Below are 18,274 nucleotides of genomic sequence, written 5' to 3' on the forward strand. Positions count from 1 at the left end.
TTCCAGTGTAGAAATGAGCCAGTGTGGTACAGTGGCACAGAGGTTTCAATCACCACTCTGCGATGTGAAGCTCGCTGAATGACCGTGGGCCAGCCTCACACTCTTGGCCTCATCTCCCTCAGAGTGTTCCCGTGAGGAGATTTAGGTAAGCTGCTCTGGGTTCCCCACTGAGGAGAAAGTGGTGTATGGTAAGGCAAAGGTCTTCAGTGCAATAATGCACATTTCCCTATTCCGTAATCTGACCACTTTCTGTTAATACACTAATGGTTTATTATAAGGCGACGGCAAGTTCCTTCAGCATTTGGAGACGACAGCAGAAACGCCTGGGACAAAGGGGAAGGACTACTAACCATTCGTTACCAAACTAATTTTCATAATGTCTTTGATTATAAACACAACCTTCGTCACAACTAAATTGCCTGAAGTGACCTACTAGCGTCTTGTTTTTCGATTGCCGGGCTGCTGTAGTTTTAATCAAGGATACTCTCATGTCATGATTATATGTATTTATTATGATTTAACAGAAATTGTATTTTGAAAGTTAAGAATCAGCCAAATGCTCCAGGCAACTGTAATCAGTCCTTTTTGACTTGAAAAGTTGGGTACCCTCATTAAGGGAGACCTAACAGCAGAATTTACATTCAACTTGTATTGCTCAGTATTAATTAAATGTCGATATAAACACAATACTTATATTCTCTTTAAACTAAGAATAGCCTTTACAAATTGCATTTCAGGTAAGACTTTATGTATCTTCATTAAAATCCGCACAAACTTTTCATAATTTTTATTGATGGCATTTATCCCATGGTTTAACATGTTAATTATACTGTAATAAACATGGCTTTAATATTAAACTTTTCCTTATTATCCAAAGTCACCAGAGTCCATTTCTGTAAATATAAAAATATATACTTAACACTTTGTACAATACTGGTTTTTGGTCCAAACAAAAATGGATCAGAAAAGCCAATAAACTCACTTTAAGAATTCCCAATTTTAAAGGTCTTTAATGGATTTAGGCAACTTTGAATAATGAGATTTACATAATAAAATCTGAGACAATACTAAACAAAAAAATTTTTTTGCGGTAACACACAAAATTAAAATTTCAAGTTCACAGATTTGTTATGCCAAAGTAGTACACAGAGAAACAGAATTGTATTTACACGCTTGTCTCATAATAAAATAATGAAAAAAGGCAAGACAGGTGATAAGGAGCTGTCAGGATGGAAATAGAAAGAGCTTCTAATTGTTAAATGAAGTACTACAGATCTAACTAGTCCTTAGCAGGGACCATCCTTTAAAGCACTCTTCCTCTATCAGAAACTTTTAGTGCACGATACACGCCACTCGCTCACTTCACACGTACATCAGCACAAACTCCGCATAGAAATCATTCATTTATCCACATTCTCTACTCTATACAGACTACCCTCACTGATATAATTACAATTTCTCGAGGTGTCAGTAAACGCAGATGAGCGTACGAAGTGGTGCAAACAGAGGTATTATACGAAGCCATTCGCTGTGCAGGCTATATTTACATCTATAGCCAAAACCATGCCAAGTCAGTGAAGAAAAACTGCCGGATTCTAAGTAGTTTTGCTCAAGGTCCTCCCTGCCACCAATTCTAATTGTGTTTTGGTTTTTTTTAAAACCTAAATTGAGATGGCAAAAAAAGCGAGCAGAGTTTAGGCAGACGTGGCTTCAGCTAAACCCAGCACGAGGTACGATTCATTAACTGAACGATGCAGGGCAACCAGCCGTGGTAACAGAGTTGCTGTCTGTAACAACTGTTAATATTTATTTTCTACGTCTAACAGCGGTCTTAATCTTCCGAGTAGTAGATGGCGAAGATCCAGATGGCGAGAAAATATTTTTCCCGTTACTCCTGCTTTCAGGGAGGGGGGGGGAGGAGGAAATCAAAAGTAAGAGCTTAAGAATGACATGTTGGAACACTTGATTTTAGAACAAACATGAAAAATGCACAGGCTAAGCAAAGGAATACAATTTTTTTTTAAAAACTAAAGACATCATTTTCTACCAATCACACCTTTCAGTTAAAGAGTTTTAATCTCAACTTCTACTTCAAGGACAGCAGCACACACAAAACACGCCTGAAAGGTACTTGTCAGTCTTCAAGTGTTATCACATTATTCTTTGCATCAACACAACATCCATCTATACACTATTAATGACCTGTTGCCCCCATCTGTGGATATCTAAATCTGTGGATTGGGGCCATATGGACACTAAAGAGATTTTTCTGCAAAGTAGGGGGACCCTGTACATTTGCAGAAGAATCTTAAATCTTAACAAAAAATATACTGTAGGGTTTAAATTGCCCCCAAACTAAAAAAAAGTGTTCTCTGCAAAAGCACAGTGAACACTTCTACCTCCAGCAGTCGGAGAAGCCCAGGAGCTGGGGCATGGGGGCTATGCTGGGCCAGTCGGCAGCTGCCAAACAACCCAGGGCTCCACACGTGACTTGCCGAGACAAGATTCCTCCCCACACACATCTCATGGACCCCCCCCCCACTTGTTGATTTCTTTTTTATATACAATAAATTTTATTAAGTTTGTAGTAGTAACAACCAGAGATGTAAAATTTCTGGAAATTTTGAAGCTCGGGAAAAAACCCGGTTTTTCCCGGGGGGCGGGGGGGCGGACAAATTTTCGGAAAATTAGAAAAGAATGCTACCATTAGCACTTCTTTTTTTCTTTTCCATATTGAAAGTCGTTCTGTTACTTTAGGAACATAAAATATGACTATGGACATTTTTACTTGGCATGAAATTTTAGCATATTAAAAATATAGTGTATCCAAACAATTATTACAAACAGAATACCTTTCCAGGCCTCTAGTAACAACAATAATTCAAGTGTGTGTGTATATATATATATATAAACTAGTACAAAATAGTGCATAAAACATTCACTTGTTGATTTCTAATAGCCACAGCATTTTGATTTAGGATGGATGTGCATGCTTGCTTATACACCAAAGGATGTGATTTTTCCTAGATATTGCTTTTCAGTGATACATCATCCCTAAACATGTTACTGCAAAATACTCTTACTACAAATGAAAAGTCATGGGGGGGAAGACAGAACATTTAGGGGGAAAACACACATTTAAAAGTTCCCCCCACTGAGTTTCAGTGTTCCCTCTAAGCTGAGTTAGTGTGAGCTAGCTCAGTTTTTTAGCCTCCGGCTCACACATTTCTGTCTTAGCTCAGGAAGGAGGGCTCCAGAGCAAACGAATTTATGCAGCAGCCAAATCGCTCGCTCACAGCTTTAATGCCAGTAGCTCACAAAGTAGAATTTTTGCTCACAAGACTCCACAGCTTAGAGGGAGTGTTGCTGAGTTCCCCCCCCTCCCCCACACGCAGAAAAACTAGAAATTTGGGGGAAACACTGAGAAAATTCCTATGGAATATGTTCCCCCTAGTATGGGTGAAATGCTTCTTAAAGAAAAGGGTTTTTGCTCACTCAAAATGTTTTCTAAGAACTGCACAGTATGGAGACTTTTGTCAGACAAACTACCACTAGATAATGATAACTGCAGGCTGTGGAAGGTCAGTAGTTCAGCAGTTCAAGACCTGGGTGCCGCAGGACGGAGTGAGCTCCTGTCTCTAGTTCCAGCTCCTGCCAACCTAGCAGTTTGAAAGCAAGAAATTGCAAGTAGATAAATAGGGACCACTTCGGTGGGAAGGTAACAGCGTTCCGTGCGCCTTGGTGTTTAGTCATGCCGGCCACATAATCACGGAAACGTCTTCGGACAGCGCTGGCTCTTCGGCTTTGAAACGGAGATGAGCACATGGGTGAAATGCTTCTTAAAGAAAAAGGCTTTTTGCTCACTCAAAATGTTTTCTAAGAACTGCACAGTATGGAGATTTTTGTCAGACAAACTACCACTAGATAATGATAATTTCTGTGTATACAAATTATATGTGACATATTTCAAGGACTAATTTTGTCTACAATTAATATGGTACACTGGTATATGTAGCACTACCATTAACCTCCTGAATAGAGCGCAACAGTATCAAAACCTACTCAGAGATCCTCATACTGTTACTGTATGATGCCTGTTTTTTTTCCTCCTGCTTCTCAGATGGCAGAAATCTAAGCTGTGTTCTGGCAGCAAAGAGTGCAGACTTATGTTTGCAATTTTGTTTGAACAAAACAAAGGTATTTTACACTACAATTTTATATGCTAACTTGTTCCCCATGGCCTCTAAGGGTCTGGAAAATTTTCTTCTCTGGCCTTGACAACATGCATCTAAAGGCATGGCATGGTTAGATGCCTACACACATACACACACGTCGCTGTACACAAAGCGACCCAAAGTTATGAACCTCCTACTTACCCCAGGTTAAAAGCTGAAGGCTGTGTGAATGAAAATCCTGAAGAGCCTGCGGGCTGCGCTGGTGCACCAAAGGTAAATACTCCTGGGCTGCTGCCTGCAAAGTTGAAATTGGCAGAACTATTTCCGAACTGGAACACCGGACCTAGAAGAGTGAGAGAGTTAAGTTTCTTGGGTGGCAAGCATTTTTTCTATCATTTAAAAAAATTTTTTATTAAATTTTAGAAAAGGTACATACAAAGTTATAAACAGTAAGTTAATAATAAAATAACATTATAAACCAACAAACTAGGTAACAATAACATCAAAAAAAGTTTAAAGCTTTACACATTCAGGATGTTAATATAATGAAAAGCTACCACTATCATTATTAAAGGTCTGTTGGAAATCTTAAATCTCTCTAGAACCACGAAATAAGCAGAGCCCTGCTAGATCAGACCAACAGTCCATCTAGTCCAGCATCCCGTCTCACACAGTGGCCAGTTAATTCCTCTGGATGGCCAACTACAGGGCATAGAGGCCAAGGCCTTCCCCAATGTTGCCTCCTGGCTCTGGGATTCAGAGGCTTAGTGCCTCTGAATGTGGAGGTTCCCCTCAGTCACCATGGCTACTAATAGACTGATCCTCAATTAATCTATCTAATCCCCTTTTAAAGCTATTTATTCCTGTGGCTATCACTACATGTTGGTGATAGAGAAGCGTTAGCAGTTCACTCAGTCCCTGTAGTTCAATACACAATGGTAACAGCAGCAAAACCAAGTATTAGAATTCCTGGCTCGATTTCACACACTATCTTGAATCCAAGAATAATACGGGCACCTAATTCTGCACACTCAAGGAAACTTTGAGCTCTTATTTCTTCAACAGGTGATCTCCATGTAAGCCTATTCTGAAACTGGGGGGAATGTCCTGTCTCTTTAACAGGGCCTTAATATGTGGATACGGGCACATGAAGCTTTTCATGGCGTGGGGGTCTATCGCCTGGTAGATAACATCCTATTAAGCCTTTATTAAAGGTACAGGACAAGTGTGTCTCCAGGATGCTGGTAATCCCAACTGAAACGGGGGAGAAGTTTCAAAAGCAGTTTCTAAAATGGCATGGGGATTAGATGTGCAAATCAAAAGGGGTGACAGGCCTTTACTACCTGACCCCCCCCCCGTCACCCCATGCCACAGAGATACCTCGCTACCCCCACAACAGAGATAGACTAGAGGGAGGAAGTCCCTGCTGGAACATCTGGTGATGTTCTCCAGCCACCTGGTGAGTAGACATGCCAAATATTTAGAGATAACTTTCTAGTGTGTGTATGAGAGTGTGTGTATGCGTGAGTGGCTGCCAGGACAGGGTGAGGGGGCGATGCAGACTGGGGAAGGGGCATCGCCACCACCACCGGCTACGGCCCTGTGTAAAGCTCGTTCTAACTCTTAATGCAGCCTGACATTCAGGCCCTATGTTTTTAATTTTACTATTGTGTACACCCTATAATAAATATTTTATCTGCCGTCGCTTGACGAAGCATTCGAAGTTTTGACTGAGACACTTCGCACAGTATGAATAAAGTCACGCACTGTCAGTGGAAAATGAATTCTAAAGAGGAGATCATGCAGAGAATTGCATCGGCGCCGTGGGGAGAACCAGCTAGGTTGTCTGATTAGAACTCTGTGCCCTTTTTGAGACTCGTGGAGTACCAATATTATTTCACACCTATATGTTCACACTATCCTCCTTGTGGTATTATTTGTTCAAGACTATGAATCCGCTTTTTAAAAACACAACTCGCTGCAAACAGGGTCACAGGGTTAAAAAAAACAAGCAAATAAAAAAACCCTGCAGTGGCCACCTGTATATTGATCTATGCTTCTGTGAAACAAGGAAATTTACTGCCTCCTGTAGGGTTCCCATGGCAGACCTGAAGCCACCTTGGCATGGTCTGTTCATCTGCCGCCTCCTGGCCAGGGCTCCCTTCGAATGTGCAACTTTCGTCTCTCTCCTGGGCACAGTACCCTCTTACTCACAGCTTCCTCCACCTTCTTTGCCTCAGCGCTGCCAGCTGCTGCCTCTGCACACTGGATGTGCCAGCCTCGGAGGCAGAGGTGTAAACACCCAGCCACGGTGGAACTGTGAAACTGCCCCCCCCTCCCCATCCAAACCCCGCCCTGTCTGGACCCTCTGGCTTGGCTCAGCTCTCGGGCAGAAGCTCCCAGGCGCACCCTGGTTGACGAGAGGGCTGAGTCACTGGAGGATGGCTGCCAGGACAGGGTGAGGGGGCGATGCAGACTGGGGAAGGGGCATCGCCCCCACCACCCCACCACCGGCTACGGCCCTGTGTAAAGCTCGTTCTAACTCTTAATGCAGCCTGACATTCAGGCCCTATGTTTTTAATTTTACTATTGTGTACACCCTATAATAAATATTTTATCTGCCGTCGCTTGACCCTTGAAGCATTCGAAGTTTTGACTGAGACACTTCGCACAGTATGAATAAAGTCACGCACTGTCAGTGGAAAATGAATTCTAAAGAGGAGATCATGCAGAGAATTGCATCGGCGCCGTGGGGAGAACCAGCTAGGTTGTCTGATTAGAACTCTGTGCCCTTTTTGAGACTCGTGGAGTACCAATATTATTTCACACCTATATGTTCACACTATCTCCTTGTGGTATTATTTGTTCAAGACTATGAATCTGCTTTTTAAAAACACAACTCGCTGCAAACAGGGTAACAGGGTTAAAAAAACAAGCAAATAAAAAAATCCCTGCAGTGGCCACCTGTATATTGATCTGTGCTTCTGTGAAACAAGGAGATGACTTGAATTAAATGAACTGATCTGCCTCGATCTTTCTTGCAAGGCCAAAGCCGACGCATACAGTTGGAAGTTTGACTTTAAAACATCTTCTGCTTCTGTCCCTTTTAACATTTTCAGGCATTTCAAATCAAAATCTGACTCCTGAGATTCCTCCCCCCCCCTCCAGGAAGCACTCAAGGAAGCGAATAACACACAGAGGACAGACAGCGGAGTGCGGAACAACTAAACGCAGCTCTTTGGTGAGAAGTGCCAGTCCGTAGCACAAGACCTGTAAGAGCTCTCGCACTTACCTGAACTAGGAACTGTACCAGAGCCAAAACCAGGTTGCTGGGCAGCTTGCTGTCCAAAGACTGGCGGCTGGGTAGTACTTGACACAGACCCAAAAGCTGGTGGCCCAGACTGAGTGCCGGCGGAAAATAATGCCGATGGTGTTGATGACGAAAGGGACCCAAACGTTGGAGCAGGGGGCTGGTTGGAGCCTTGGCTTTGACCAAACGTTGGCGTCTGACTAGCACCAAAGGCTGGACCAGCGGCAGGTGCTGAAGACCCAGAACCAAACACAAATGAAGAGGTGGAACCTAGGAAAGGCGAACGTAAGAAACTGCATTACATCCGAGACAAGTCAACTGGTCCACCTAGCTCAGCGCTGGCCGCTCTGATGGGCAGCAGCTCTCCAGGGTCTTGGGAAGCAAGCATCCCTCCTTACACTGGCTACACGAGATTCCTTAAACTAGAGATGCAGGGGCAGAACCTGGCACCTTCTGCATTCAAAGCACGTGCTCCTTGGCCCATACGCAAGCAAGCAGAATAAGCTCGGGAACTGCACTTGGTGGTTAAGTATCTAACTATTAAACAAGTATAAAGCCAACAGTCGTGATAGTCTGACCCACAATCAAACAGTCATAAGACTTATAAAGAATGCTGTTTATGTATTGCAATCTAAAGCACTATAACATGATACACAACGTCGTCTCCGGATTACATAACAACGTTTCAAAAAATGAATCTTCTTCAGGAGATATTCTGTAGTGTACAAAAATACAGATTCTTAAGACTTGTTGTCTAACATTTATGAAACTGAGAGCTTTGGCACCACTATGTAAGTAAGCACTAAGATTATCGTATTGTCTCTTGTCTCGTTATTGGTGTAGCACATATTCTAAAAATTGTATTTTTGTACACTACAGAATATCTCCTGAAGATTCATTTTTTGAAACGTTGTTATGTAATCCGGAGACGACGTTGTGTATCATGTTATAGTGCTTTAGATTGCAATACATAAACAGCATTCTTTATAAGTCTTATGACTGTTTGATTGTGGGTCAGACTATCACGACTGTTGGCTTTATACTTGTTTAACTGATTGGGTCGTGTGTGTCCAGATTTTTTTGGTAAGAATCTAACAAATCAGAGAAGGCTCCAGCAGCTACAAATTGCCTTTTGTATTAAATGTTTCCTTTCAGATGTTGTTTAATCTTAAAATAGTAGAAGTTATCCTGAAATAATCACACCTTTTATGACCGGAGAGTAACAGCAACCCAGTTAACTGAGAAATATCAGCAGCGGGCGACCTTGCACCAGTCAGGTTTCCTGTGAGAAGTACCTCGACTTCAGCTCCTTCTATGAATGCCTCATAGAAAATTACTCTCCAGAGTTTTTTAATTTGCGTGTGTAGGAAACGTTCATCTGGTCAGGTTCCCTACCACGTAACAGCCAAAGGGGGTCCCTTTACTGAATATTTAAAGCCTTAAACAAGTGTGTACATACACAATATTTCTCTAATTTGGTGATCCCGCTGCAATGCAGAGCCTTTATGTTGGCCAGATTCAATGTTTTCCCCTCATCCTGGGTGCCAGGTAGCTATAGAGTCATCCTGAAATGTGACAGAATCTGCAAATGCTCACTTAGAGAACCCGATACCTTAGATCATATTCTGCTACGCTGCCCCCTTCATTCATATCTCCAACTACTTTTGATTAAGGCCCTACTGTCTAGGATCAACTCTGATAACGCAATTAGGTTTCTCCTTGCTGATAAAACACCTGAAGTGACTGTACAGATTGCTGAATTTTTGTCTAAAGATTTTGTTGGCAAGAAACTATTCTTAATATTGGTGTGCTCTAAGCTTTAGAGATGTCATTTTAGCTTGATGAAGTTTTATCTTACTGATTTTACATGCCAGTAAAGGTTCTGTTCTGTGTACATACACAGCCACCATAAGGCTCCATTGCTGTGATGAGAAACAGCAGCAGCAGCAGCCAGTGAAGAGAAGGAAAGTGGGCACACGGACAAGGAGGAAGTAGTTGAAATATTAGAACAGGGGTCCCCCAGTCCTTTTGAGCCTGCGGGCACATTTTGAATTCAGACATGGCATCGTGGGAGTGGCCACAAAATGGCCACTGGAGGCAGAGCCAGACGCAGAATGACTGCCACAGCTTAACACAGTGCAGATCCTCAAAAAATCTGCACAGCCAATCAAATCCTCAATAGCCAATCAGAAGCCTTGCTGAGCAAAAAAAACCTGGCCCCACCCACTGGAAAAAAAACACTTGGCAGGTGGGAGAAAAGATGCTGCAGGCACCAGAGCGCCCAGAGACACCATGCTGGAGACCCACATATTAGATGGTGACAACTGGAGGGGGCACAGAGCAGTGATAGGAGGGGAGGGGTAAGAGACGTGAGCGAAATGCAAAGGGGTAAGTGTTGGTTTTACAGCCTGAATTTCCCAATCAAAAATTATCATAACTATTCCAAGTACAGGGGTATACTAATCAGATGGATTATGCTAATACAGCACTGTGCTTAAGAGTATGTGCTACAATATCTCTGGTTCAAGTCTCAGCTCACAGGATGGCTTCAGAAAAGCTGTTCTTCCTAAGCCTCCACTTCTTTCTCCCACCAACCCTCTTGTATGGGCAATATGCAACTATTAATTTATAGCTTAATCTATAGGCTAATTTATGGAGCTGCGGTGGCTCAAGTGGTTAAGACGCTGAACTGCAGGCTGTGGAAGGTCGGTAGTTCAGCAGTTCGAGACCCGGGCGCCGCAAGACGGAGTGAGCTCCCGTCTCTAGTTCCAGCTCCTGCCAACCTAGCAGTTCGAAAGCAAGAAATTGCAAGTAGATAAATAGGTACCACTTCGGTGGGAAGGTAACAGCGTTCCGTGCGCCTCGGTGTTTAGTCATGCCGGCCACGTGACCACGGAAACGTCTTCGGACAGCGCTGGCTCTTCGGCTTTGAAACGGAGATGAGCACCGCAACCCTAGAGTCGGATTCGACTGGCTTTCGAGCAAGGGAACCCTTTACCTTTACCTATAGGCTAATTTACAGAGCTATTCTGGGGAAAGTGCTCAAACACTTAGGAAAAGCACTACATAAATACTGTTTATTACATCATTTTCACCCAGAATCCCTTGAATTTGTTACGGGAACAGATCTGTTGTCTCTACTCAGTCAAATCTAGCATTTTAAACTAGCATTCCAGGCTTTCCCATACATTCTCCGCAGCAAATTGCCGGAAAGCCAAATGTCTTCAATGTACACCACAAACCTAAGTGCTTCGAGTTTTGAGCATACCTGCGGAAGTTGCTGTGGTGGTGGAGGTGGAGGTGGCGGCGGCGGCAAAACTGAAGCCAGAGTTAGCAGTACTGTTAGTGGCAGCTGCTGATCCAAAGAGAAATGGGACGGGGGTGTTTGTGCTGGAGGTGGTCGCTGGCGGCTTGCTCTCTTGCGAGAACCCAAAGGACTGTGATGTACTGGAGTCAGTGGGATTACCAAAAGCAGAGCTGCTCACAGTGTTGCTGGCCTGTCCGAACAAAAAGGTTGGTGGAGGAGGATTGGAGGCAGATGTAGTGCTGCTGAATACTCTGCTGCTGCCGGCAGAGACACTTGGCATGGCAGAGTTAGAAGAACTAGGGTTCAAGAAACTGAACGCAGGCTTTGCTGATCCTGGATCTGAAAGGAGAAGTAATTGCATTACTTTAGAAACAACAGCTGAAGATACAAAGGCAGAGAGGGGGGAAACAGTCCTTCCTTAACACTTGGCTAGGCTTCACAGATGTATGTATGGTGGTGTCCGCTGAGCAGACGTTCTGCAGAGAGACTATGAAAGCTGTAATGTGTTCTGCGCCAGAAAGCTGGGTAGCGACACTAGGCCGTGCATCCACGCCTTGCTTTGGCAAGAAGACCAGTCCGTACTGTGTGCCATAAAAGCAGGCTGCTCAAGACCGTGACCACAATTCACAACATGATCCAAAATGGTGAAGACTTGATGACACTTCACAGTGGCTCTCCCACCCTCCATACGTTAACTCAACAAAGTCATGATACTTTTTGAAAGTTGCAGTTGGTGACAACTATGTCTACCTTTTTTGCTCAGTACACCTATCCTTTCCCTAAACACTCTTCCACTAATGCTCTTCCTCTCCTCCACTTCAACCTATAGGTCTGTGTTAGTATTTTCTTCATCTTGGCCTTTTTTTGTTCTCCTGTATTCTTCCCCCTCCCCTCCATTTCTGTCTTGTGTCCTTTGTACCTGTATTTCCTTCAGCTATCACACGAAATCATTTTATTTTAACCACGGTTTGTTTGAGAAATCAGGATTTGGCTCGGAGATGTTCACACAAATCTTGGTTAAGCCTCAACAAATGCTGTTTTCATTGTCTTCCCTCTGTAGTCTGGGTGAACATCACTGAGGAAACAATCCAGGATGTCTGTGCTTGTCTACCATGCAATAGCATAAATATAACCAACTGTGGCTAACAAATCAACTTCAGACCCCCAACTTGGTGGACCCTAAGAAATCACAGTGGAGGGCCCAACATGCAAATAACCATGAGGGCCCAACATGCAAATTAAAGCATGATTCCACACCATGTCTGACATCATGTCTGAACTCTGCCATATTCTGGCCTTTTCTTGCTTTTACATTCATCTTGCAACACAATTAGTTCTTTTGACCCATTATAATCCATTTCTCCTTTAGTTCGTTTTGACTCCAACCACAACTTTAATCTTTCCTTAGCCTCATGTAATCTTCTTTGAAACCAGCTCTTATTATTTTAGAGACTGGAAAAGATCTTCTCTCAATTTTATTTTTCCAGACTTCTTTGGCAGGTAGTTCTACCAGAGACTCTTTTCCGCCTTCTCAGTGCCTTCTCTGTTCCTCCTTCTCAAAGTAATTCCCAAGAGAATTGATGTATGCAAAGTGTTTTGGAGACTCAGAAATACACTATTTACATCCTAAGTATCTTATTCTCTTATTAGATTTATTTGCTTTCAACACTGCATATCTTTTATATTCTCTTTTGTTTTCATGATACTACCTTCACTTGATTAAGGTCTACCTTTCACTGTCTCTCTTAGTAGTCTTTATTCTTCTTCCTCTCATACATCTTTGTGACCCTAAGTATTTGAGTTCTTTCTTTACCATATGTACAGATATTCCCTTCCTAATGCTTCTATTGTCTATTTCTTTGGATTAAGCTGCCACTTTTATCTCAGTGACCTAACACTACTTCTCTGCTTATCATCTGTCCTCTTCTCAATATTTATTTGCCTCATAAGATATCCTCCCATGAGCTTAAATTTGATCTCAACCTGAACTCAAAGCCTTTACATGACCCTGCTTGAAGTTATCGTTCCCTTTCCTCACATTTTTATTCTGGAGTGGTTTTCAATGAATCTCCCTTCCTTCAAATTCAGTCTTCCTTCATTCTCTTATGCTAGACTCAGTTATTTGCAATGAATTTCTCGTCTTCTTGCTTTAAAAATCCCTTTGTTCGGCTCCTCTTTTGATCTGTTCTGTGCATTGCATTGGCGACAATTTCCCATTTCTCCACTTTTTATACAGGCTTCCTTTTCCATCTTGTATCCATTATAAAATATTTCTAAACTTTGTGTCTTCATTCTCTTGTTCTTTGCTATCTTGCTTGCCTTGTAATAAATAATAAACAATACTTGCATCACCTCAATGATATGTGATTATTTTCCTCACTGTAATTACTTAATTAGGAGTTACCTGGCTCCTATAAAATCATTCCTCTGTAAATATGTGAATAATACTATATACAGTTATCAGCTTCACACATTAAAGTTTCCATTCTTGTTCTGGTTTTACTACCTTCTTTTAAGCAGGGATTTAAGAGATGGCTATTTTAACAGCCAAAAGATACTCCTCCAACACACTATTTTTGATCAGTCTATTTGACAAAAGTATTTAAAGCATTAATTTAATACAACGAGAAACAAAGAGACTTGTAACTAGTGATAACAATTAGTTAAAATGATAAAATATGTTATTTCTGAGATCTTCACTTGCAAATATAAATATGTATTAATGACAGATTGAATAGTTCTTTTTTTTTTTAGTGGGGACCCCCAGAATAACCATGTTACAAATTTGGCTTAACATACAAACATGACAAGTGTACTTAGCAACTATGATGACATCTGTGACTTCATGGAATTTAGCACCAGCACCCCAATCCCAGTGGTGATTTCTAGTATTACATTTCTCCTAAAGTTAGTGGGAATTTCAAAAAATCTGCTACTCTGGAACTAAAGCAAATCTATGGAAATTTACTTTAGATATTCAGATGCAAAACTGTAGTTAGAGAATTCTGGGCTCTCCTCAGGTTAATCTGAAATTAGTCACAAAGCTCCAATCTAGAGGATAAATTAGCCTGTTTAAGTGCATCTGAGTCCCATGTTATAACTGAACTTGCACTGAATCCATTCTAGGCTGCAGAACGGGCAGGACCATCTGATCAGTGCAGTCCCTGGCCCAGAGTTACCTGCCTGTTCAAAAACACTTTCAACATCTTTTGTGTGCTCTGACACCAAACCAGAGGCTCAAAAACTTGCAACATGGGCATGCTCTAATTTATGGCTAAATAATATCACTGAGAATTCTTAGCTGTCAGTAATACTCTAAACGGTAACGAGCTCATTAGGAAACATTTTCTTATACAGCCCTTCATTCAGCAAATGGGCTATTAGCAATTCATCTGTCAGGCTTTCTTGCTTTCTGGACATTTTACGAGCATGCATCAAGATTTGGACGGCCTTCTATAACAATACTAATCTTGGGAATCAGGTTTGGTTCCCCCCTTTCCTCCACAGGAATTCTGCTGAGTGACCTTGGTCCAGTCACAGTTCTCTCTAGGGCTGCCAAGTGGGGGCGGGGGGCAGGTAAACCCCCACTTTGGAGGCCCGATTTCCGCCGCCGCAAACTCTATGGTTTCCCCTAGAATGGTTGTGGCCCCGCCCCCAGCGTGCCCGACGTCATAACGTCACTTCCTGATGATGTGCGTGTGGCGCGCACGCGCGCTCCGGGATCTACCCGGGAGTCCCCCGCTGCAGAGGTAAGTTATACTTGGCAACCCTAGTTCCCTCAGAACTCTCTCAGCCCCATCTACCTCACAAGGTGTCTGTTTTGAGGGGGGAAGGGAAAGGCAATTGTAAGCCGCTTTGAGGCTCCTTAGGGCAGAGAAAACTGGGGTATAAAAACCAACTTCTTCTTCTTACGTCACCTCCCCAAATAATTGACTCTTACTGTATCATGGCAACAGGAAACTAAAAAGACTACCTACTCCCCTCATGAACGTGCCTAACCACTATGGTCTTCTTCACAGGCCTTGTTCACAGGCCTTCTGAGATTAGGTGGGTGGCCGTCTGGTGATCCCTGGCCCGAAGGACATCCGCTTAGCCTCAACCACGGCAAGGGCTTTTTTGGCCCTTCCCCTAGGCACCAAAGCTCTGGAACTCTCTCCTCCCAGGGAGATCCATCTATCCCCTTCTGTCGCCATCTTCCTCCAGCACGGGAAGACTTTTTTGTTTCATCGCATTCCTTCAATGATCCCTCCTTCCAAACCAACGTTTTAATTGCTTTTTTACGTCTTGTATGTATTTTAACTCTTTTAAAAATGGTTTTAATGATATGTGTTGGGGGGGGTGTTTAATAGTTTTAAAATATGATTTTAGCAGGTATGTTGGCTGCCTTGGTGGTTCTTGTGAGGGCAGAAAGGCGGGACCATAAATTCTGTAAATTACATTCTCTAAATAAATAAATAAATAAATAAAACCTGAAAATGCAGGGAAATTTTTTGCACCCACCTGCAGGGTTGGCTTGTGCACCGAATGCAAAAGCCGTCTTTGCGGGTTGCTCCGTTTCTTTCTCTGCCGGTTTTGCCAGGTTGAAGCTAAAAGCAGGCTTTGCTGTGCTGTCATCTTTGGTTTGCTCCACCTTCCCAAACGCAAAGACGGGCTGTGCCTTTGCCTCTTCATTCTCTGCTTTCTTTCCAAACACTAATGGATTTGAAGGGGCTGCCGTCTCCTGTTTGTCATCTGTCCTTCCCAAAACAAGCTGCGGGCCAGCCACTGATTCCGCGCTACCAAAAGCAAACCCACCCTTCGCCGAGGGAATCTCATCTTTCTTCTCTTCCAGGCTCTTAAAGGAAAAGGGGGTCACGCCTCCTTCCTTCTCCTCCGTATTTCCAAATTTGAAGCCACTTATTCCAGTTTTACTCTCTGACGAAGCCGCAGCGGCTGTGCCAAAACCGAAACCCCCGAGAGCGGGCTTCTTAAGTCCTTCTTTCTTCTCTTGCTGCCCAAGGTTAGCGATGCCAAACTGAAACCCTGTGCTGGATGTACTGGTAGCACCAGAGGGAAGTCCAAAGCTGAAGCTGCTCTTGCTCTCTTTTGAGCTGTCCTCTGATTTAGACTCCGCTGGAAAGCTTCCCTGCGTGGAGCCTTCCGTTTTAGAGCTCTTGAATCCTCCCGTCATAGTGTCCATCGAGCCTCCCAGATCTGACGTAATGCCAAACTTAAATCCGGTTTGTCCTCCAAACTTGAAGTCTTTCCCTGTGCTTCCCAGTGCCTGGGGCGATTCTGAAGAGGACGACTGAATACCAAATTTAAACAAAGGAGCAGATGGGGCCGAGGAAGCAGCAGCAGCAGAAGTAGCGGTACTAAGACCTGAAATTTAAAACAGAACAAAACAAAAATGGCATACCAAGCCTGCACTACAGTATCCAATGCAAGAGTCCACAGTCGTTCAGTGGAATGTACAAAAAAAGCAAAATAACTGTGTGGCAATCAGAAATTTATAACAATAAAAAATTCTTCATAAAATATTTGCGTGTCCTCATTTGTCTACTATTCCAATGTATACACAATCTATCATATTTTAGTGTGCAGTACATTTGCTACATAAAGAGAACATTAGGGAACATCAGAATTCCATTTCTGTATAGACTCAATAATAGTGTGATCCTTTACAAGTATAAAGTCCAGTTCACTGGTAAAGCTTTACCAGCAGTTAAGAAAATAGGAACTGCTGTCAACTTCAATTTTGACTGGTGCTTCAGTTTAATTTGTATTCATTCTAGTATATCTGATTAAGATAATCAAAACGTTGGCCAGATCTGGAAGTGGTGTCAGTCGCTACTTAAAGACTTCACCTTATTATAGGAGAAAGATTTGAAGAACTGGACTTTATACTTGTAAAGGATCATAATGTTATTGAGTCTACACAGAAATGGAGTTCTGATGTTCCCTAATGTTCTCTGTATGTAGCAGATGTACTGCATACTAAAATATCATAAATTGTGTATACATTGGAATAGTAGACAAATGAGGACACACAAATATTTTATAAAGAATTCTTTATTGTTATTTATTTGGGTTTTTTTCACCCCGCCCTCCCTGCAGAGGCATGCTCAGGGCGGCTTACACAGATATAAATTTCTGATTGCCACACAGTTATTTTGAAGTCCGTACTACTTTATATTGAGAAACCCTGCCCAGTTATGTCCCAACATCATACGCCAATCTGAGTGCAGACAATACCTATTTAGTGGAATTTCTCTATGTCCATCACCAGAACACACTGCTGCACTTATCAACCATGTATTCTAGACAACAGGTTACTGATGAGCCCAAGAGAAGAACACACAAGGGCACATAAATACATTTAGCTGACTGACAAATGTATTTGTTTCAGTGTTTCTATCCCACTTTCCTCCCCGCTGAGAGATACATCCTCTGAATGTAGGGATCCCAAGTCCCCCCGCGGGGCAGGGAAACCCCCGCCCCAGAGGCCCATTCCCCGGCGGCGCCGGATCGGGCCCCGGGGGAACTCCACTCCGATGTGCGCATCACCCGGAAGTGACGCGGGCACGCCGGGCACGCTGGGGGCAGGGCCACGGCCATACAAGGGAAAACTCTATGGTTTACCCTTGTATGGCCATGGCCCCACCCCCAGCGTGCCTGGCGTCCTCCCGTCACTTCTGGGTGACGTGCGTGCGGTGCACGTGCGCACAAGACGCCGGCCGGGAGCCCCCCGCTCCCGGCGAAGATATACTTGGCAACCCTACCTGAATGTATGAGGGTGGTATAAGCACTGCTGATAGATTTAGAGATACATGAGAAAGCTTATTGGAAAAATCATTTTGAAAATGCATACAGAAGCACACTGGGAAGAAAGAATGAGGTTTACTCAAAACACCTTGTCTGAAAAGAAGGATGTTTTTAAAAAGCATGCAAGAACAATGCAGCTCGCGGTGACTGGGAAACAAATTTGACTAGAATAGGATTACAAACAGGGAGCAAAGCGGGGGGGGGGGGTTCTGTATACAGGCAAGCTAACCCCCCAGACACCACCCCCACCAGCAGAGATCAACATGACGGCACAGAAATCACCTCTAGAGTTAGGCAAGCAAGCAGCTTGGGATCTAATGTGGAGGGAGAACCGTGCTTAGAGAAGCTGGAAATTGGCCCCGGCAGAAGTATACACCCAAAGCCCGATTTATGCCAGCCAAGTATATGCTTTAAGCTGCCCATCAATGTACTGAACTACAATTCTCCACGTAAGATGGCACCAAGTGCATCTCTATGAGCACCCCTCTCATTCACTGAATGGGCTGAAAGTAACCACGCGCCAAAGCATCTCGTTTAGGTTCCTGATCCGGCAAGTGTACACAAAGGCTGATTCTGTGTGTGAGTTACTGCAGATGGCTTGGCCACGGAGGAACTAGCAGTGGGTGCAGAGGGAGGCTAAAATGAGAGAGAAAAACGGGCTCCTTGAGCCTGCCCTGC

At 43.3% G+C, this 18,274-nt stretch overlaps 1 protein-coding gene across 1 annotated transcript in view; it reads right to left on the reverse strand.

Moving 5' to 3' along the window:
* Nucleotides 1-1,093: 1,093 nt before the first annotated feature.
* The window catches only part of NUP153 (nucleoporin 153kDa), a 56,088-nt gene continuing 38,907 nt past the window's right edge, over nt 1,094-18,274 (reverse strand). Inside the window, exons 18-22 of the mRNA XM_015406267.1 lie at nt 15,293-16,153; nt 10,754-11,131; nt 7,468-7,755; nt 4,377-4,518; nt 1,094-1,894 (exon numbers count right to left, since the gene is read on the reverse strand). Coding sequence (XP_015261753.1) covers nt 1,807-1,894; nt 4,377-4,518; nt 7,468-7,755; nt 10,754-11,131; nt 15,293-16,153 — 1,757 coding nt within the window. The 3' untranslated portion in view covers nt 1,094-1,806. The remainder of the gene's footprint in view (nt 1,895-4,376; nt 4,519-7,467; nt 7,756-10,753; nt 11,132-15,292; nt 16,154-18,274) is intronic.

Source organism: Gekko japonicus, unplaced genomic scaffold (genome assembly GCF_001447785.1).
Source record: "Gekko japonicus isolate JY-2015 unplaced genomic scaffold, Gekko_japonicus_V1.1 scaffold1420, whole genome shotgun sequence".
Classification (NCBI taxonomy): Eukaryota; Metazoa; Chordata; class Lepidosauria; order Squamata; family Gekkonidae; genus Gekko; species Gekko japonicus.